This window comes from Ictidomys tridecemlineatus, chromosome 7, assembly GCF_052094955.1.
Source record: "Ictidomys tridecemlineatus isolate mIctTri1 chromosome 7, mIctTri1.hap1, whole genome shotgun sequence".
NCBI classification, from domain to species: Eukaryota; Metazoa; Chordata; class Mammalia; order Rodentia; family Sciuridae; genus Ictidomys; species Ictidomys tridecemlineatus.
Genome location: NC_135483.1, coordinates 15,736,895 through 15,759,595, shown reverse-complemented (window position 1 = coordinate 15,759,595; position 22,701 = coordinate 15,736,895). Strand labels below are relative to the sequence as shown.

General features: G+C 34.2%; 1 protein-coding gene across 5 annotated transcripts in view; it reads right to left on the bottom strand.

Moving 5' to 3' along the window:
- Window positions 1-278: 278 nt before the first annotated feature.
- Tatdn1 (TatD DNase domain containing 1) overlaps window positions 279-22,701 on the bottom strand; it is a 33,129-nt gene continuing 10,706 nt past the window's right edge. Inside the window, exons 2-12 of one of the 5 annotated variants that reach the window (XM_021724316.3) lie at window positions 20,821-20,870; window positions 19,684-19,759; window positions 17,220-17,283; window positions 15,228-15,371; window positions 15,095-15,137; window positions 10,367-10,452; window positions 10,238-10,278; window positions 8,217-8,293; window positions 3,979-4,049; window positions 2,680-2,806; window positions 279-473 (exon numbers count right to left, since the gene is read on the bottom strand). In XM_021724316.3, coding sequence (XP_021579991.1) covers window positions 377-473; window positions 2,680-2,806; window positions 3,979-4,049; window positions 8,217-8,293; window positions 10,238-10,278; window positions 10,367-10,452; window positions 15,095-15,137; window positions 15,228-15,371; window positions 17,220-17,280 — 747 coding nt within the window. In that variant the 5' untranslated portion in view covers window positions 17,281-17,283; window positions 19,684-19,759; window positions 20,821-20,870 and the 3' untranslated portion in view covers window positions 279-376. Of the gene's footprint in view, window positions 474-2,679; window positions 2,807-3,978; window positions 4,050-8,216; window positions 8,294-10,237; window positions 10,279-10,366; window positions 10,453-12,291; window positions 12,357-15,094; window positions 15,138-15,227; window positions 15,372-17,219; window positions 17,284-19,683; window positions 19,760-20,820; window positions 20,871-22,701 lie in introns of those variants that run through there. The other 4 variants (XM_005316171.4, XM_078016726.1, XR_005737715.2 and 1 more) reach the window with 4 other exon arrangements.

Below are 22,701 nucleotides of genomic sequence, written 5' to 3'. Positions count from 1 at the left end.
CAATGTAGTTGAGCTGGGTTTAAAAGTCATGAGACAGAGGCTGTGAAAGTTGAGCAATAGGCTTATATCAACTAAGCTTTGATATAGACCAGAATGTACTATTTAATTTTTAGGTAAAATGAGTCTTTCTGTTTGAAGTATTATAAAATTATATTTTCATACTTGATTAGATTACACAGTGAAAATAGGTGTGTGATCTAATCATTTTAAACTAGAGCATTAAATGATATTAAAAAATCTTGATCTGATTTTATAGATAAAATTGAAGATGATACCCATTTAGATGACATCCAGAGAATTTTCTTTATTAAAACTTAAAGTCAGTTTTATCATGAAATTGTAACATACATGATGGAAAATGGAAGATATACCAGTATCAGGAAAAAAATAATTTAATGGTGTTGTTATAGAGTGTATTGGCTAATTCAAGTGGATCTTCATCTCTTACTGCTGACATTATCTCCAGTATTTGACTAAAACAAAACAAAAAAGGAATGGTTAAATTTCCAGGATGTATTCTGTTCTAAAGGTATATAATATTTTTTTCACATAAAGGAAGACCTTGTACTAATTTAACAATAAGCTTAACAGTTGTTTTTAGCAATATCAATAGGAAAAAACTTTGTAGCAGCAATTAGAGACAAAGTGCTAAAGCTGACTTGGGTAGAAACAGAACCAAGAACAGCATCAAGTAAGTTTAAAATTGGCCTTCTATACCATGTGTACCACAATCATGGCGTTAACCCAGCAGAAAGGAAGCATCCTTTAAAACTGTAGGTCATAACACTTCAGTGAGTCATGATGAACATTTTAAAAATTAGGAGGATATGTATATTACATGTAATGAGGGTAAGTACTTTTCTACTTTGGGTTCAGTTTTATTTACATTTATTTGTATATAATGATAATTGGGAGGACGGCACCCCAAATTTTCTTTATACAGACTTACTAACCCACTGTTTGAAGAACTAGTCCTTTAAAGATACCGAGAAATGGCTACATAACCACTAAGAATGACAGCAAAGGAAGAATAAAGTGTGGTTGAGGGTGAGGGCTTTATGTTCCTATACTTTCTGTCCTATAAGACAGAATAGCCCATGGGTCAGTCTATCAACTTTCTTTACCTAAAATGATAATTGTCACTGTTTCCTAACTATTACATATAGGTAAGATACATGAATTAGAAGGCCCTAGTGTAAATTAAACATTTAGATACTCTTTGTAATAAGTTTTCTGTTCCCTTTATGGGTATCTTAATACAAAGTGTATGGCAATCTTCAAACATCCCTTGCCATCTAGTCTATTTTTATGTGGTTTCAATGGCCTAAAGCTGAAGTTATTTTTTTTTAATTTTTTGTAGTTATAGATGGACAGAATGCCTTTATTTTATTTATTTTTATGTGGGCTGAGGATTGAACCCATTGCTTCACACATGCTAAGCAAATACTCTGCCACTGAGCTACAGCCCCAGCCCTGAAGATATTCTTAAAAAAATAATTAAAAATGTATATTATCCTTGAGAATTCAATGGTTTTGTTTATATAGCACACCAGGCATAGGTTTTCAGTTATGCAAGATCTGTACAATCCCTACTACCTATCTCTTTTCCTGTCCTTCCCCACACTGATTACTAATGATGCCTTCAAATCATGCCATTCTCCTGTTTGAAATCCTTTGGGTCCTGATAAAGTCAAATCTAAGGTTGTCATAAAGAGCTGGACAATCCAGCCTCATTCTGCTGCCTTCTACCTAATCCATGCATCCTACTTATTCCCACACTAGGCTCCTTGCTGTAGATCAGCCAAGTCTTTTCTGTGTCTGCCTTTGCTCAAGGTGTTTGTCTTTGACTGGTCTAACTCCCAGTTATGCTAAGTAAACAACTGAAATGTCACCTTAAAGCACTCCTAGTTCTTTTCAAGGCAGACAGTTGCTATGTCTCTGGTCCCAGTTAAATTCGATATGTGCCCATTAACACGATAAACTAGCTTTCCTAGTTTGTTATAAGATTCACTGTAGCTTTTGACACGAGTATTTTCATGTGCTAAAAAAAAAAAAATTATAATAAAATGACTCAAGTTACTACATTTTAGGAAATACACTATGAAGTTCTGCCCCCCTTGTTAAATTTTTTTGATTGGGAAAAGGAAATTCTTTCATTTATCATTTTGTTCTAAGGCTTAAAGAAATGTGTGATTTCCTAAGGTGGTCAAATCATTTAAAATGCAAGTATCATTTAAAAAAGGTCTGCTAAGGCTAACTGATTACAAACAGCAGCAATGAAGTTACATAAGAATAAACAAGGTAAGGTGATATGAATAGTTTTTAAGGTCCTACAAAACGATAGGTGACCAATTAGATTTCTTCATTGCTAAATTAAAAGTCACTGAATTGAGAGAAAGTGAATATAGGAGCTAACAGCAATAGGTACAAATTCAGATTCCTCCAAATCACTATTAAAATGACCTTTGACCTGAACTTTAACTTTGGGTCATGAAGATGTGTCACTGCAGATTCATTATTTCTAACATGTACCATTGTGGTGTATGTTAGTTAAAGACTGACCTGAACTTGACTTGGATTTTATGAAACTTTGAATTTTGTTCCTTGAGTTCATTTTGTAAGTGGCATTTGGTGGTTATTGTCAATAATTTTTAAAGACCATAACAGCAAAACACTTACATTATATGACAGGGTTCATTTCTATCTTTTAAACAATGCCCATTTTCCCATTTCTTTTTTGTAGGAAATGAAGTTTTTACATATTTTGATCCAGCATGTGTATTTTTGACTCCACACCAAGGTGCATCTAGAGTTAGGTAAAGAAGTGTCTGTTAAAGGGTTTACTTTTTAAAAATTGTTTTCTTATGGAACATTATTAAACAAATACAAAACCTTTTAAGTAACAAGCCATGAATTAGCTTCAAAGCAGTGAAATTAATGCATCTGAAAACAGTTCTAAGAAAAGCACAAGATAAAATCCCAAATTGCATTTTAAACATTAAGACTCACTTTTATGTTATATTTAACAAAAGACCTTAACCTAACAAATATTGTAAAATTATACATGCTTTAACAAAAGATTTAAACCTAAAAGAAATACAATTCTAACATGAAAACATTTGAGATAAATTTCTATAGTGCCACTTCTGAATGTGAAACTGGCCGTGAATACTACTTTGATCATTATAATAGGTTACATATTTTACAAATATTGTACTTTTAATGAAATCTTCTCATTTCACGACATCCCAAGGAAATAAAAGTAATTTCTCCAGAGTGGCTCTATCTGAACTTTAAAGGCAAGGTAAAAAAAACCTTGAGCCACAACATTTAGATAAATTTTAGCTTTTATCTCTTTTATTTTAAATAGATTCTAAAATCTTATACAAGTTTTCTCAGTTTACTTTAAAAATGTGGTAGAAGTAGACATTATAAATAAGACATTTGTTAATGTTTTTAAAAGAATTACTTAGGTAATTACTTATATATTTATATATTTAGTTGTAGATGGACACAATATCTTTATTTTACTCTAAAAAATATATTTTTTTCATGTAGTGCTGAGGATCAAACCCAGTGCCTCACACATGTAAGGCAAATGCTCAACCATTGAGCTACAACGCCTGTCCCAATTTTTTGATTTAACTTGAAACTCTGGATGAAGTCCTGAGTTAGATTCCTTATTTAATTAAATATTCATATAATTACAACCTCTTTGGTTATCATGGATCCTGACACATACATACCCCCCACTTATTTGTGTTTTTGAAGTTTTCAAGCTTAGCCAAATTTCTAAAATTGAAAATAAAAACCACTTGCATTCTTCACCAATTAAAATAAAATCTTTGGGGAAGTATAACTGTTGAAGCTCAGCATGCTATTTTAGGATATTTAGCAGTGATGTTGAAGTCACATTTCCTTCTCTAGCTATTTTCTGGAGGGTAGTAAGTATGGTTTAATATGAAAATATCAACTTACCAGTTTCAATCATTAACTTTTCACTAGGTATTGACTTCAAGACTTCCAAATTAGCCTCAGTTTTCAGTGAGCTAAAAAAAATAGTGTATATTTACTTTAAAGGTAGCATTTAGTGACTTTTTCATATTATAAACATTTAAATTTTTAAAAACCAAAACCCTGTAACAAATTTATTTTCAATGTACTTTTGAAATTTTTGTATATGTACACTCAGATTCTTCACAGAATCCAAATTTAAATCATTTCAACTAGATCTGCCTTTAGAAAGGATATTTTTTCAGGTTTATCAATTGATTTTTCAATAGTTTTTCTTTATCAGTCTAAGTAAAAGCTTAACTTTTTAAAAAATTTATTTGCATAATTGAGAGGTGTTCATAAGGCAGTTAACTTTCATTTTATTAACTTTCATTTTCAGCCCCTGAGACACTGGATTACTGCTCCTAATTCTTCAGCATCCTTTAACAGAATTAGGTATCTGTACTCTTGCCATGGTTTCTTATAAAAAGGACGAACTCCACTCTGAATCTGTCCATGGCTTCAAGACATGCTTTAGGCCAATGTGAGGAGATGACCATAGGCAATGTACCTTTTTGTCATCTGGATGGCATGATAAGTAAACATACACTGAGGAGTTGCTACCTCTTCAGCCTGGGTGCCCAGAAGGAAAATGCAACCTGTGGCAGCCAAATTCCAAATGATCCAAGACCAATGATTGTGGATCTGAGTGCAATTTGCAGTGAGGTTTGGGATGGTTTACGATATAATTTGATGACGAATAATACTGTCCTTGTATTTTAAAATAATTATAATATTAAATCATTTTTAGAACAGTTGTATGTTCATAGCCAAACTGAGCAGAAGGTAGACATTCTAGGTAACATCTCATGCCCCCGTGTAAACACAGCCAACCACACTCTAAAAATCCACAATACAGTGGTACATCTGTTAGAATTAATGAGCCCACATCAAAACAACATCATGGCCCATAAGCCCACAATTGACATTATGGTTCGCTCTTGATGATATACATTCTGTGGGTTTGGACAAACAACATAGATATATCATAATTTCATCTGGAGTAGTTTCACTGTCTAAAAACCCTCTGTGCTCTGCCTATTATCCCTTCCACACACCCTTCTTAACCCTGGAAACCACTGATCTTTTTTACTACCTCTTGAAAGTCATCTCATCCAAAAGAACAAGGAAAATAAAACAGTAATCTTTGGTAAAATCAATAAACATTTGTTCTTTTTCTATTCTTTTAGTGAACAGAAAGGAGGAGGTAGGGGAGGAGGGGACAAGAAATCAAAACTAGTAAATATTTGTTAACCTTGAACCACAACATAGAAAGCACATGGAGAAATGATAAATGACATGTTTAAATGCTTTTAAAAGTTATGTGTCTGCAGAGAGACACATTAAAAAAAAGCAAACCACATTTCTAAGAACCTGAGAATGAGATATAGAAAGCTAGGATAAAGCAGGGGATAGAAATAAGAGTTGTTTGAAAAGTCTGGGTAAAGAAATGATGGGGCTCCCAGATTACTTATCTATGGTTGAGGAAGGAGGAAACCTAAATCAGAGAGCGCATCAGAGAACAGTAAGCACAAATGAGTAGAGTGCAGGGGTGAGGTGGGCTGAAATGAAGACTGACTGCTGTGGGGAGACCTCTAATCCCATCTTGCTCCAGGACAGTGTCAGGTACGGTTGTCAGTCCCTACCCCACTTTTCCAGCAGAGGCCAGAGGATCCCTTTTTGGAGAAATGAACCAACCAGAAAAAGATCTCTATAAAATGGTATTTGGGAATCCCTAGTGGCAAAGTCAGTTCGCCATCTGAGCCTCCCAACTGATGGACTGTCTCCTACAGCACTTCCAAGCAGCTATTTTTTTTTTTTAATAGACAACGAAGAAATGCCATTGAAGAAAGCCCCAATGATGAGAGAACAAAGGAAGAAATAAAAGCAATCAAACAATTTTCAACTATAATTCATATCTTTAGAGATGAGAACTCACTGCATCTGTTAAGACTGGTATTTTAAAAAGCTTTCAAAGACTGAAAACAAAAAGAAATATTTAATTTTTAAAAGGTTGAAAATAAAGCACTTTTTATAAAAAAAAAAAGCAGAAATACAGATGGAAATTGTAGAATAAAAAGAATATCAGACATCAATCTGGGATACTAAAAAAAATATGAAGAAAATTCTCCAGGACTGATATAAGCCTCCAGCTGGAAGGGGCCAGTAAGAGAACAGCATAAAGAGGGACCAGAAAACAAAATAAGAACATCAAAACACATCTTTGTGAAATTCTATAATACCAGGCATAACTAAAATCTTCCAAAGGAAAAACAAGTTCCCAAGAAGACACTGGGAATCAATATATCAACTAACTGTTCACTATCAACTAGAACCTACTGATCAAACAATGTAAGTTCTCAGTGAAAATGATTTCTCATGTAGAATTTCATGCCCAGGAAAACTACCAACCAAAAGTTGGTAGTTTCATTTGCTATGCAGGAAAACTTTTAAGAATACAGTAAGTTCATTTTAAAACATGCAAAAATCTCAAAAACTTTACTTCTCATGAAAACTTTCTTAGGAAACAAAGGATTTAGACCACCAAAACAAGTAATATTTGGGGCCTCAAAATAGGAGTGCTATCAGACAAGACACTAGTCTAAATTGAAACAAAAAGAGCAGGGTATGGAACTAATGGAGCTATCAGATTATCTAGATAGATTTCCTCATGGAGAAACAATAGATAAAAACATTTTGTAGAACTGTGGCAAGTATTAGAGGGCTTCAAATTTTGAAGAAAACCAAGAAAAGTTACTTCAGAAAAATAAAAGTGGTACACCAAATGGATCAGCAGTCAAAATGTATATAAAGACATAATGAAAACATTGAATATGCATAAACTCAAAAATTCTGAAATAACTACAATGGAAGGAATAATGGAGGTGGAGTTAGTGCGGGATATAAGAATTCCAGTGCTTATAATGAGAAAATAGGCAAAGGGGATGAATCAGAAGATAAGAGTAGATGCACATAATCTGGAAATACTGTGACATACAGCGAAGTGGTTGCTCTGGAAGAGCTGACTTAGAGGCTGGGGCATGCTGGGTGGGGTTTGTGATAGTTGCTTATAAGTCTTTAGTCCTACTTGACTTTTTAATCACTATGCATGTATTCCTTTAAATATTAATTTATAAATTAAACCAAACCATGAATTTAAATATAAGACTGGGCACAGTGGCACATGCCTGTAATCCCAGTAGCTCAGGAGGCTGAAGCAGGAGGACAGAGTTCAAAGCTAGCCTCAGCTAAGCAAGGTGCTAAGTAACTCAGTGAGATCCTGTCTCTGAATGAAATACAAAATAGAGCTGGGGATGTGGCTCAGTGGCCCAGTGCCCCTGAGTTCAATCCCTGTTACCTGACCCCACACACACCCCAAAATGTGAAAGAGGCATCTAGAACATTTATATACTGAACTCTATAGTAAATAAGTAATTCCATTATTCTATTCCCAAAGATTTTAAATTATTTAATCAGAAAAGTGACATTGGAAAGAAACACTGAAGAGGGAAAGCGAGTCTTGTACTATACTGTGATTTATTTTAATAAGCTACACTGACATCCTGTGAAAAGATCCTGGCGGAAGCTCTTATACATCTGACACAAAACCAGCCCAGGCCCAAGCTATGCCAGTGACTGCATTGGTGTTTGAGGTTTAGTGTGGGGTTACAGCAGAAAGGTCACAGAGCCAGAAGCCAGAGGGCACAGGTTCTTACACTTGGGAGTAACTTTATACCTGTTTCTTAACTTATTTAAGCCTGGTTTCTTAGCCTACAGAGATATATAAATGATTGTCAAAGAATAACCTTTCTCCCATGATCAGACATGACATATATATGTCTATACAATGCTGTAAACCATACATTTTAAATAGATAAAATGACTTGGGAATAAATTGGATTGTTAGAAAAAGCTAGTTGCTGATTTCGGCAGACTGTTTCTATTATTAGAACAGAGTAGAAGTCTAAGACTTTCAGGCTTTCACTTGTAATGGTAAATAGTACTGTTCCGTTTCTTACATAAATACTAAAATTCTTGGGCCAGGATCAATGAAAAACACACATACTTTAATAAAAAATAAATATCAGCAATTCATTGTAAAACAATTTAAGAAACATGCTTAACATAAAGGTTAAAACAAACAAAAAACCTTAAGAACGTACCAACCATTAAACCCTATATAAAGATCCAAGTCAATCAGAGCAGCTGCTGCTTCCTTGGTACCATCAAATGAATGCACCTAGGGACATACAGGCATAATTTTATTATAATTATTCTTTAAAATTCTACATAACACTAAGACTTCCTAAGCAAAAATAATAGATGCATGTAAGGTTTAGAGATCATAGGGTTTCAAATGTGGTAGCCCCTACAATTTTAATTTTCACTAAGGTTTCACAATTACAACCTATTGTCATCTCCAGTGATACGGCAAGGGATTAGCTGGCTAGGATTTCTCTCTAGAGTGCTGTGTTGGTGTCTGCACCAGTATCACCATAGAAGGGCAGTCATGTTTTCAAGCTTGGAAATGTCATACCACTATTGAAAACACTGAATTTTTCTGTTTTGAGTATATTTTTTCTAGAATAGAAAAAAATTTAAGAGGCAAGTTTTAAGAAGTTCTATAAAGAGGTAAGCTTTAAAAATGTAAATTGTTACACAGTCAATAATATTGACTTAGCAGGCAAAAAGAAATGAGATGGTATTTTTCACCTTTAAAGACATAGGGGTTCACATGTAGTTTTTCATTCTTCAGGTATATTTATGTAATCAATAATAACAAGTAACAACAGCACTTCCTTTGCAAACAAGATGATGTCACGTAACTGCTGAGTCCAGAGAATCTGAAACATACTATGGCTAACATCTCCCAATAATTAAAAAATTTGTTACACAGCTCTCCATAAAGGGATTATTCTTTCCCTCACATTTTTAGTCGACTAGAAAACACAACCTCAATTAATGGCAAAATAATTTTAAATGTGACTCTTCATAAACCATTTTAGAAAAATTAGTTAATTCTTTGGTAATTTCTTTTTTACTAAAAATCAAACATTTACATTGGATTTGTTGGTGGTGGTGTTAATTTTTTAAAACTATTATAGAATCATCCAAGTAAAAGCTTACTTAGAAATAAAGAAAATGGGAGAAAGGTAGAGTCTGCAGGCCATAATAAATACCACTGGCTATGCAAAGGGCATTAAAACCTCTCAATTCCCAGGTACAGTTCCAAAAGGATAAGTTAGAGAGTCAATAAATTACAGAGAAATGTACACAGTAACGTTAACTCCAAAGCAATATAGAATACATACATATAACAAATGGTACAAAAAAATGAGGCAAAGGCTAAACACTGAGAAAATGCACATGAAACTCAAAAGACAGGCACCCATACATAATGGGTGCTCAGGGCTATTTCCTCTCCCCTTGGTTGGCACAATAAACTGATTTTATTATACCTGGAATAATGGTTTATTTATTTATTTATTTATTTGCTAGAGAGTCACTGAGACTCTCCTGAAATTGTATTTGAAAATCTATATATCTGAACATTTTTCTAAAGTGAATTCTCAAAAAGAGTCCATGATTTGAAAAGACTAAAAATAAAAATCACTGTCATTGATTCCTGAACTAGGTGATAGTCAGATGTTATTTATGGGAAATGTCTGAAAATCAGTGACTGAAATGTCCATATGGGAGCACTATTTCAAGTGAAATATAAATTATAGAAAGGAAAATGAGTCTATAGATCAGAGTCATAATAGTAAATAAATACAATTAATCAGAAATTAAGAAAACAAATCTGAAACTAATAGTAAATATTTTAAGATATTATACAAATATATAAGTTTCTCAAAATTTAAACTGAAGAACATTCATGAATGGCTAATGGAAGAGACAGAAAAAGAATATCATGCGTAGCATCAGAATGTGTAGAAGTAAATTCATGGGGTTTTCCTGTGAATAGAATTTTATACTCATTCTTGTACATTGAACAAAGAAAGTATAATTGAAACAGTGTGGTTTCTGTGTTTCCTACATCTGACCCATAAATCCACTAGTAAACTTACATGTCTTTCAAATAATGGGTGTAGAACTGACATCTGAATTACTTTATAAGCCACCCTTATTAACCAAGATGTTTTTGTATATCATAAATTAAAGACAACAATTCTATACTTACCACCCCACCTACACACCGATCTCTATTTCTTTTCATTATGTCTGTGAATTAAAAATAGAAAGAACTTATAGGAATTATCTTGATTTTTGAACAATTCTTAAATTCTAAATGAGTTTATTTTTAACTCACCTAAAAACTCAGTATGTGAGTTTCGACAATGAAGAAACATTGGTAATTTTGTTTTTTCTGACAGTTCAAATTGTTTTTCAAAGTATCTGCATAACACAAAATATTTTCCTATTAAAAATTTTATTTTAGCAAGAGAAGGACTATTGTCAAATGATTTTTTTAAATAAGGAATTTTATTCTCTAGAAATGATAGCTCTAAAACAGTGAATTCAGCCATTAAAACATATCAGGCTTAGCAGAGGGCTTCTTATAACACATTTTCTGGAAAGGGAAACTACAGTTTCTGGGATTAAAAATTTATTTTCAGAACTGTTAGGTTTTCCATCATAACTGCTTAGTAAGCAGGTAGCATTTTACTAATGATTGTTAGAAGAGATGTATGCTTTATAATTAGTGTGATGGCAGATGTTCCCCTGAAGAACTACTTTTAAACTAGTGTCTCAACCAAATCCCAGCAGATGAAACAAACATCCCATAATCCATAAGATCCAGACCCAGAGCAGGTATTAGTGGTAGAGAAGAACAGGAGGCTGCAGGCCCCCTACCAGTGGGGCTGGCTGACCACCAGACTACTTTGTGCTAACCACTCTAGGCTACCCAACCCTACAGATCCATGAACTAAGTCACATGACTAAGGCACAAATTTACAGAATCTAATGGTTGGTTTAGAAATTAGCTTTCTATCATGAGGTAGGCAAAAGGATGATTTATGAAAACAAAAAAGCTCATGACCACAATTTTACGTATTTGGAGAAAAGAAAGGTCCCTGAGTTTAAGCCATCTAGTATCATTAGAGGGCATGTGGTAAAAAAATAAATACTAATGATAAAATCAAGGATAATTTGTATGCAATATCAAATGATAATTGTCTTTAAAGGAAGAAAATTACCATGCTAACTTGAAACAATGACATAAGTTGTGGGGCAGGAATTGGCATCTCTGCCTGATTTACTTATGATTTCAGTTCATAAATGAAAACCATTCTTTATTTAAGTTTGGTCCTTTGAGTGAAGCTGTGATTAGATTTCAGATTGGATCACTGTTTCTTACAGTTCAGGGTCAATACCATCTAAAGACAAGGGCTTGAAAGGTCAGCTTAGCAGTGGAGGCTGTTATTTACCAGAACTGAAGCCATTGAAAAGCCCAGCAAGTGACACAGGTACACCTTAACACAAGCTGGAAATCTATCTCTAAACTGGCCAATGGCCTCAACCTCTCATCTCTAGGGTCCCCTAAATACCCAAAGGATCATTTTGAAATCTTGTCTGATATCTGGTTTTGGGACGGTGGGTACTAGGGATTGAATCCAGGGGCTCTCTACCACTAAGCCCTTTCTATTTTGAGCCAGGGTCTCAATGAATTATTGAGGCTGGCCTTTAACTTGCCATCAGCCTGACTTTTGTCTCTGGAGTCACTGGGGTTATAGTCATGTCCATCTCATCTCATTATTATTATTTTTTTAAAGATCTTCACAGTGTTAACATTTTAAAGCCTCAAGAAAACTGTCCAGATCAAATTGCTCCTACTCAAGAGAAAGGAGCTCTAACAAGGAACAAGGAAAGAGTGTAGCACAGGTTACAGAAACGGTTAAGTACAGGGGATGACTCAAAGATACCCTAAGCAAAAAGTATAACAAATGTTTTCATTTAGAATGGCAATGTTTCTAATAATATAACAAAAGCCACAATTTATTAAGTCCTTACTCTGTGCCAGGCATGCCACTATTAGCTTTTACATGTCATATGTTTAAAAAGATAAGCAGCATTATTCTCATTTTGAGGATGAGGAAAATTAAGATGTACAAAGGGATATATAACCACCAACAGCAACTTTAAAACATACCCAAGACTTGCTGATTCAAATAATCATACTTTTAGCACTATGTTATTGATGCTGTTATTTTTCAGATGCTTTAACTATTGTACCTTAATTTGTCTTGTCTTCTATTTCAATACGTTAATTTACTTTCTATTTTTCTCTTCTTTTTTTCCTGACATTTTTATTTAAAAACAAAAAGAAAGCAAAAATAAATCAGATGTTGTTTCAGATGGTATGAAAACACAAAGCAAAACCTAAATTCTTCTAAGAATAAACTCAATGGCAAAAGCTGAATTACAAGACTTTGTCCCATGTTCCCCTATAGGAATCAGAAAGAGCCTTCCTCCTCAAACTTTCACCTACCAGTTACCAAGCACTTGCTATGCCAAGAGCGCTATGCTAAGTGCAAGGGAACTACAACAGGAGCAAGATTTAAAGTGCCACTGAAGCCACTCAGGACACAAGTCTGTCTAGCACAGAACAAACATTACCAATGCACTGTGCTGAGTGCTGGAACAAGCATAGTGCTGTGTGAGCACAGGCTGCAGACAGGACGGGGCATGGGGTTTTGTTTCCTTAACAATCCAAACATGATTATTACTGCTGTATCTTTCATCACTAAGTCATTTAGTGTTTTATAATTAATTTTTTTTCAAAAATCTCAAGTTAAACTGCCAATCTTACCAAATTTCCACCTATTTTAGTTTATCCTTAGTTTATTCTCTCCAAAAAGGGCCTAGACTACATGCTATCTACTTTACTGAAGACTTTCCTGACTCTCCTAGAAAAGTTAGTCCTCTCTGCTGTGTACATCGCTTTCTGATAGCACTAGCCAGCCATTTATAATTACTTATGTCCTCTCTTGTCTATGAAAACATGAGGACCAAGTCTTATTTCTATCATACTGGGGAGGCTCTCAGTAATCATTTACTGAATTATCAGAGGTCTAACTTTCTACACTAGATTAACACCTGAACAACTGGCACAGGAGTTAAAGCATAAACTATATTGTGCTATACACATTGTTTTAGTTCTAATCTTGCTCTGATGATTTAAGTCTCTTCAGAACACTAAAATAGAATTGATATTATCATTGTTTTCATTTAACCCCCAAGTTGAGTTTCAAGTATTTAAGTTGCATTTTAGAAATAGCTTTAACTCATCTATAAGTAAAATATGTACCAGCAAGAAATCTTGGGGGAACTATGCAACTGCCCTTGCTTGTTGTGATACAGTCTGTGATTCATAAATCTCAATCTGGCCCAAAACTAATGTGGAGGAATAACCTAAGAAACTATCCATCTGTGAACTCTTAAGGTGAAGTGAGTTGACAACATGATATTCAGAAGAGGCTCAGAGCTCTAGTAACACTGCTGGTGGCCTTGTGTGTGTCCCTGGAAACACAGCAAATGGTATACCACAAATTGCACAACTCTGAAAGGGTTATATATAAAAAAGAGGCCTGAAAGAAGTATGTGGCCATAGGACTTCACTCTAACTCAACCTACTCCACTTGGCTATAGATGTCAGACTTAAGAAATTTGGGAGATTCGAATCTTAAGTTATGACTGACTCCACTAATAAACCTGCTCCTTACTGCAGTGGTTTTCAACTACAATGAACAGATCAAGATTCCACTTTAAAGCAAAGCAACAGGCAGGGGACTCAGTAACATATTTTTGGCATGTATAAAATGAAAAACAGCTTCAGGCCATAAAGTTATTGGCTTAATTAAAATCACATGACAACAAGTATTCATTATTAAATATTATGATAGGCAGGAGGACTGAAAGTTCAAAGTCAGCTTCAGCAATTTAGCAAGACCCTCAGCAACTTATTTATTTATAAAGATAAATAAATAAAAAGGGCTAGGGATGTGGCTCAGTGGTTAAATGCCCCTGGTACCAAAACCAAACAACAACAACAACAAAAAAAAAAAGTGGATGTTATCTTAAGAAAGAATCTGAGCCAAATTCTCCTTTATATATCAGAAACTAAGGTATGGAGCTGGGGGCAAAGCTCAGTGGTATAGCACTTGCCTAGCATGTGTGAGGCCTTGAGTTTGATTCCCCAATACTGCAAAAAGAAAAAAAAATAAGGTGGACAGAGGTTGTTTATTCTTAAAGGTTGTTAGTAACAGCTAGTATACTTTTATTCATATTTTTGTATTCTTTGAGTTCCCAGCAGTTGCTGGCATGTATTCCATAACTCCATAAATATTTGTTATATGAATGAATAATTAAGTTAACCTCCTTTAGAAGTTCATTCTAATGTTTTAGTATCTCGATAATTAAGATGTTTTTGAAGTGCTCATGTTTTAAATTAAAACTTGACCTAATTCTTATTTTCAACCTATATAACTGACCCAACATTCGATAGGACCTCCAATTAAAAGCTGCAAATTCGCATTACAGGAAGTCCTTGAGGCCTGTGAGCTGTGGAGTTTTCTTAGGAGCTATAGTTCTCAACATGGCTCCTATGAAACGGTTCTCACTGTTCCCAGCTAACAATATCCAAAGCCCAGCAAGAGTAATATATGCTCTTCTTGCTTTGGTGATTGATCTTTTAATCCCTTTTTAATATCCTTTGCCCTTAAATCATGTCCCCCACAACTGAATTTCATTCTCTCCATTGGAATGGTTCATGCATGATCCATCTGTTAAACAAATGAAAAACAACAAAAAAGTCTTGTAAATTCATCCCTTATTTCTAACAAATAAAATTGGTTAATCAATTATATCCCTTATGAATTATATGCATGGAATTTGTTTTATTTATCTTTTGATATACACAGGGAAAAACAAAAACATCCTGAGGCCTAATCTAACTATGTGCTCAATTCATAAGTTATTTTAAAAACATCACTACTAGTATTTTACAATTATTACGAATATCATTAAATTTCCTTACTTGAGCTGGGTATCTCTGGAACAAAATTGTAGTCGATCAAAATCTTTAAAAGATAAAAAAGAATAATTACTTAGGACTTCACAGAACAAATCTGCTATTTTCAAAGTCATCTAAGTGGCTGGCTTGCACTTACCAAGTCCACATTCCCCTACTGCTACAACCTTCCCCTTATTGTTTTCAGCAAGATTTAGCAATTCCATTAAGTAAATGTCAGGATTATTCTTTTCAAATTCTCCACATCTTGTAGGATGACATCCAACTGTGCTGAAAAACATATCTAACACAAAGTAATGTCTTAGGATTATTTTCAAAATCATTTCACATTCATATTTAATATGTAAATATAAGAGAACAAAAAGTTTCAACTTTTTTTTTAGTCATATACTGTTTTAACTACCAGAATTGCATTATGTTAATCATGTAAGAATTTGCAGGAAACCTTAACAAAGTGGGACATGAATATGAAAATTGCTTTTCTGTGTTAATAAAATAATTAATTCAACTCTTTCCAAAGCTTGGTATTTATTGAGCATTACATAATGAAAAGTGAAATAATTTCTTGAAATGTTATCATCTAAAACAAAAAGAAATGCTGTCATCTAATTTTATTTATCTTTTATATTCAGTGTTCACATGACTATCATAATTCCTTTATTTAATATAACAGTTAAAATATATTCTCCTTAAAAAGGTTAATTGCAGAGGTGACTCAAAAAGGTAAAATGGAGAATTTGTTATTCTAATAAAAAACACCTGGTTCTGGTGGTGTATACCTGTAATCCCAGTAATTGGGGAGGCTAAGACAGGAGGATCGCAAGTTCAAGGCCAGCCTCAAAAATTTAGTGAGGGCCTAAGCAATTTAGTGAGACCCTGTCTCAAAATAAAACCCAAAAGAGCTGGGGATGTGGCTCAGTGGTTAAGCACCCTGAATTCAATCCATGATACCACATATTAAAAATTAAAGAAAAAAAAAGAAAACAACAAAACTTAACTATTGGCTTTGACAGCTTTAATCCTATGGAACACAAATGAGAAGTCAAAGATGGGTTTGAGGGTTTTAACAGGTACCTCATCTGAACCTGCAGAGAGGGTGGAGCCTCCTTCAGGTTCTCATGCAGATGTCTACAGATAAAAGGAAGCATCAGATTCCAAATGTGTGAGGACACAAAGTACTTTGAAAGGACTGGGAGGGGTTAATAGGGAATAACTGGGGAGAACTTCTGAAAGCATATCTGTTTGAGAACAAAAGAATGAAAGAAAATATTCTTATGTACCCACAGAATTCCTGGGAAGATGATTATTTTTATGTCCTTAGTTACTAAATAAATGTCAGTGTATCCTGAAAAAAAAAGTGTGTATTTTAGAAAGATTGGGGTTTTTTTCAAATATTTTTTATTTATATATGGACACAATATCTTTGGTTTTATTTATTTATTTTTATGTGGTTCTGAGGCCTGAATCCAGTGCCGCACACATGCAAGGCAAGTGCTCTGCCACTGAGCTAAAACCCCAGCCCCGAAAGATTGTTTTTTTAAAAAATGCTTTTAATAACATTTATGCATAAAGGAAAAACTTGTATTTTAAGAAATTATGTAGACTATCTAATTTCTGGGTTATCTAGCAAATTAGACATGCAAAATCCAAGTAAATAAATGAATCCCAGATAAATGAGGTGTTTTATGTAACTAGGAGTCCCTTAAAAAATCAATTCCAAAACTTTTAAGATTTTTTAAAAGTATAAAATGTTTGGACATAAAGTGATAATATGAATAATTATATATATTATATTGTTATTTGCACTCCTGGGGTCTTACACATTGTCTAGTTCACAAAATAAATACTTATTAAACAAATCCTTCAGAGATCCAGATTTTTTAAAAAAGCAACTGAAATTTTAAATATTAGAACTATCTTTATTAATTATTATGAGAGGGTTTATCAAACATCTGATTTACCAATGAATACTCTGAATTTGTCATGTTTATCATGTCTCATTGAAATCAACCCTTTTTCCGACTATTTCTAAGGTCATGATCATTGTGCTATTCCTGAAGAACTTCTCAGAAAGACTTCTTCAAAATTACTTAATTTGTATATTTTTACTGGTAAAAGAACATTAGGATACCATTTGTTTGTGCCAGATTCAGTGCAGCTTTACTGTCTTGCAGATCTCCACCCGTAATCATAAACTGAAATAGAAAGACGAGAAATAAGCTGATTTTATCAGGGCATCAACAGTTTTCCCAAACACTCCTTCCTACTACTTCTTCGCAGCAAAATGCCTTTTCCTTTTATCATCCTGTACCCACATTCCTTTAAAATTCAGCTGGGGGGCTGGGGATGTGGCTCAAGCCGTAGCGCGCTCGCCTAGCATGCGTGCGGCCCAGGTTCGATCCTCAGCACCACATACAATCTAAGATGTTGTGTCCGCCAAATACTAAAAAATAAATATTAAAATTCTCTCTCTCTCTCCCACTCTCTCCCTCTCTCTCACTCTTTCTTTAAAAAAAAAAAAATCAGCTGGGAAGATCGTGTAGAATGACACCTGACTGTTCTACACACACAGTCCACAGGAAAATTTGTCACTCCTCCCTAATACAGTGCACTCAGATGTCAGTCTCTGATAGACCTTGAGTTCCTTGAGGTCACAGATCATATATTATAAAAGACTGAATAACTAAAGATCTGTGAATTTAGAATCCTGTTAACATAAATCAGTGATCAGCTATATCAGTAACTCAGTAATGTCGATTAATTCAAAACAGTTCTCCAAGTGTAGTCCAGGAACTCCTACGAGGTATGTGAGGTTGAAACTATTTTCACAATAATACTAAAATTCTATTTGTCTTTTTTCACTCTCATTATGTGACAGTGAGTGAGATTTTCCCAGAGGCTGCATGATGTGCAACAGACTGACTACAGAAACAGATGTGATAATTCAGCATACTTCTATTCACTCAGCCATTAAAAGATTTGAAAGAATGTAAACAACCCACATAAACAAAAGCTTTTGGGGGGGCTTAGTAAAATTTAAGAATGTGAAATCGTTCTGAGACTGAGAAGTTTGAGAATTGTTGAATTAATGTAATGTACCATAACAAAATCTCTGTAGGGAATTTATGGCTCTTGGAAGTTAAACATATTTCTAGAAAGACAGCTATCAGAACTCATCCAATGGTTAATGCCATCTTTGCTAATCTGTCAAAATGAAAATGTCACTGAAGAGCCATGTGTTGATGATGACTACTGAGCAGTGCTGTTTAAGGTCCACACTCTTCTGAAGAAGAGATTTGAGCTCACTCCTGGATATTTTGTAAAGCATACTTCAAGGGTATTCACTAAGTTAAAGTGCAGAATTCAAGCTAGTTATGGTGGCACATGACTGTATTCCCACAGACTCGGGAGGCTGGGATAGCAGGATCACAAGTTTGAAGCCAGCTGCAGTTAAACTTAAAAGACCCTCAGTAACTGTAAGATCCACCTCAAGACAAAAATTTAAAGACTGGGATGTAGCACCTCTCATTTCAATCCCAGTACCAAAAATTTTAAAAATTAAAAAATAAATAAAACGCAGAATTCATTTAGGTACAAATGAATTCTAAAGAGAATACATACAAATACAAAGACAGTGGTGAATGATAAATAGGTATTTTCATATAGCAACTCAAACCTCTAATATGATGACATTGAACATCTATCTATTCAGGGAATGTGTAGTCACAATTAAATCCCCAACTGCGTATAGAACATAGGATATAAAATATTTTTAGAAATATTGGGAAAACTTTCTTGTTTATTAACATTACCTAATTCTTTAAAACCAGACCAGTTGCCCCATATAGTATTTTAATTTCGTAAAAGTTTTTAATCAAGTCTACTTTTTACATTACCTGTAACTTTTCCATGTAGTGGAAATAAAATAAGGGCAAGAGTAGAGGACATAACTCCCTCTCTCAGAGTACAAGGACAATGCTTATCTGAAAATGGTGGCATCCACTGCATGAGTAAAGAAGTTTGTTTACTTTATGCCAGGTATAACACCAAGCATTTCTCCATTGAATATTTTATTTAACCTTCCCAATTCTATTAGTTAAGTACTATCATCATCCCCACCCCTTTTCAGGGTACCGGGGATTGAACTCAGGGGCACTCAAACACTGAGCTATATCCCCAGCCCTGTTTTGTATTTTATTTAGAAACAGGGTCTCACTGAATTGCTTAGCACCTCGCTTTTTGCTGAGGCTGGCTTTCAACTTGCAATCCTCCTGCCTCCGCCTCCCCAGCCACTGGGATTACAAGTGTGCACCACTGTGTGTGGCTTATTAATTCCTTTTAATGGATGAGAAAACTGAAATCTAGAGAGAGAAAATATTCCAAATTACAAAGTATGAATGAAGCTGGAGCTAGAACCCAGGTTTGTGATGTTGTAACTGTGTTTTTAGCCACTATATTATTTCTGTAAGATACTGATGAAATTCCAACTTGGAACAAATTCACTTCAGTTTTATTATTCCTGTTCAGTAGTTTATATAGGTTTGTATGTGAGTAATTAGAAGTGAGAAGAATAAGCTGGGCACAATGGTACACACCTATAATCCCAGCAACTCAGGAAGGTGAGGCAGAAGGATCATAAGTTGAAGGTCAGTCTCAGTAATTAGTGAGACCCTGTCTCAAAATAAAACAAAAAAAGGGCTGGAGTTGTAGCTCAGTTATAAAGCACCCTTGTGTTAAATCCCCAGTACTGCACCCCTGCAACACACATACACACAAAGTGTAAAGAATAAACTATTCATTGCTGACACATGAAAGTTAGGTACTTGGTATTTCAGTTTGCAGAAAAGCATCATATAAAGTGATTTACCAAGAGGGCGTGAACACATATAATGAGAAATTCAAGTAACTTCTATTTTTTTCATATTACTTATAAATAATTGCTAATACAATTTTAGGTTTAAGATTATAGAACTCATTTAGTCAATAATGTCATTCTTTAGCATCGAGGGTATTCACCTTAGAATTTATACCATATTGTATGCATGTGTGGGCTAATTTACTATTTTAAAAACTAATTTGAACCCAAGGCTTTATGTGTGTTAGGCAAAGCTTTACTGGTGAACTACACTCCCATCCACCTTAAAATTTTTTATTCATTTATGCAGCAATACTGGAGATTGAGCCCAGGTGCTTTATCATGCACAGACAGAAGTGTGAAGAATAAATTATTCATGGCTGACACATGAAAGTTTAGGTACTTGGTATTATCCCCAGTCCTCTTCGTTTTGAAACAGGGTTTCGTGAAATTGCTAAGGCTTGAATATTCTATCCTCTGGCCACAGTCTCCCTAGTCACTGGACCCATGGGTGTGGGTGTGTGCCACCACACCCAGCTGGTCATGTGCCACCACACCCATGTCTTTTTGATGATCACTTAATTCTAACAAATAGAAAACTTACTAAAAGTTGCCTTTTAAGAAGCCTAGTACTTCATACAGATTTACCACTTATTGCATTACTGATCACATGAAAGAACTATACACGAGGTTTATGTAACTTAAAATGCTGTGACAGAATACTATATTTAATTTCTACTAACTTGAGAATATTGCATGTAGACAATATATATTCTAAGTGTGTAGTATTGGCTTCTACCCTTTTATTCTGTGAAATTTTAACTACAATTTATTTTAAACATAAAAAAACCCAAGAATAACAAAAAACAGATGTTACCTTTTTAACACCAGTCTGGATAGCTCTCTCTATTACATCCTGTAAATCATCTGTACAAAACAAACCATTCATAAAGAAAACTTAATAAATAAAAATTCACTTATCTATAATTTGATCATCTCTTCTTGAAATAAAAATATATAGAAGTAATCATATGTACTACATCAAAATCAAATCAATACTGTTTGAAGAATAGTTGTCACATAATACTAGAAATAGCAAAAAGCTTAACAAAAAAAGAAAAAGAAACCAATATAAAGCAAACTAGATGAATAATAAACTATTAATCGAATTGCATTTTTATTCAGAGAGAAAAATTAGGAGACTCAAAAGATGAATTTGGTAACTACAACTTAAAAGTCACTTGTCTTGAATTTGAAATTTAGCAATGTATTTTTTAAAAAGTAATTTATTTGGGGTAGGAGTGTGGCTCAGTGGTAGAGCTCTTGCCTACCTAGCATGGGTGCCTTGTTTTGATTCCAAGTACCACAAAAAACAAAAAAAGAAAACAATTATTAAGATTGTTTATTTTTACTAGGGTTTTCCTGCTTGCAGTGCCTCCCAAAATATGACATAACATTTTTTTATAAATCTCAGTTAATTCTATATTTCTATAATTACCATTGCCATTAAGGAAAGATAATCTGTTTTCTGTTTTCCTGGACAGTTGTTTTTTTGCCTTTTCCTATCATTCATTGTTAAATATTGTAAACGATACATTTTTTCTGGGGAGAGTAAGCTCTGAGAGGCCGAAATAATTGAAGAGCAAAATAAAATAATCATATATAAAATCCATTTTTTATTCACATTACTCATCAGAGCAAATGTGATTGGAATTCAGTTGATATTACTTCTGAAATACCTACAAAATTTCTTTTAGACAGAAATACCAACTTACGCAGCTTCTGCTAAGTACATCAACTGGTTTTGCCGGCTACTATAAGCTGCAGTAATGCTAATATTGACCACAAAAAATTTATTTCATAAACACACATATAAACATACATACACATATAATCACAAAGCATGAAATTCATTAAGTGCTAAAAAGGCAAGAAGAGTAGAATATATGTTAGTCTATAGTCCAACTGTACTGTGATAGTAGGAGCAAATGTGACTCCATTTTGTTTTATGACTTCATCCTGTAAAACAACTATGCCAAGTAGAAAAGTCATGACTGGGGCAAGATGTTCTTTTCCTTTTGCTATAGAAACCTTTAAGAACATGGAACTACTTAATGGGGCATTGTTTCTATAACTAGGGTGACTGGGCTAACTGTGATTGGTTAGGCTTCCCTCCGCTTGACTGCACTGTCCCGCTTCTGTAACCTGGCTTGCTTGCATTGGCTAGACCCCCTGAACATCCCTTTTGCAGTTTTCAGGCTTATAAGGAGTGCCCTTGCAATTGTTTGGGGCTGATCAGGGGAACAGCTTTATGTTCTGGTCAGTCGCCACCGGTGTGCTTCAATAAAGGCTTGATTCGATTATACATGAGTGGTCTGGAAGTCAGTTTATGAAACCCTGGTACGAAGCTTTAAGTATAACAGTACTATGTAAGTAACACATAAAGATGTCATCCAAAATTCTAAGAAAAATAGAAAAGGTAATTTTTGAGATTAGGCTTAAGAAAGCTAAGTTACTTTTCTTCTTTCAAGTGACATCTAACACCTACTACTACCTGGTAGCACAGGAAGATTAGTTTCTGACTTGGCTTACTGAAATGTGTAATTCTACTTCATCCACAACCACAAAACCAACATTTCCTGTTTGCATTTACATAATAAGTAGAGTTATTTTTCTAAGGCAATATTCAAGACTTAGCTTATTGTAGAAATTCTGCCATTAAAACCTGTTGCTGCCATCATTCCTTGCCTAGTCTTAC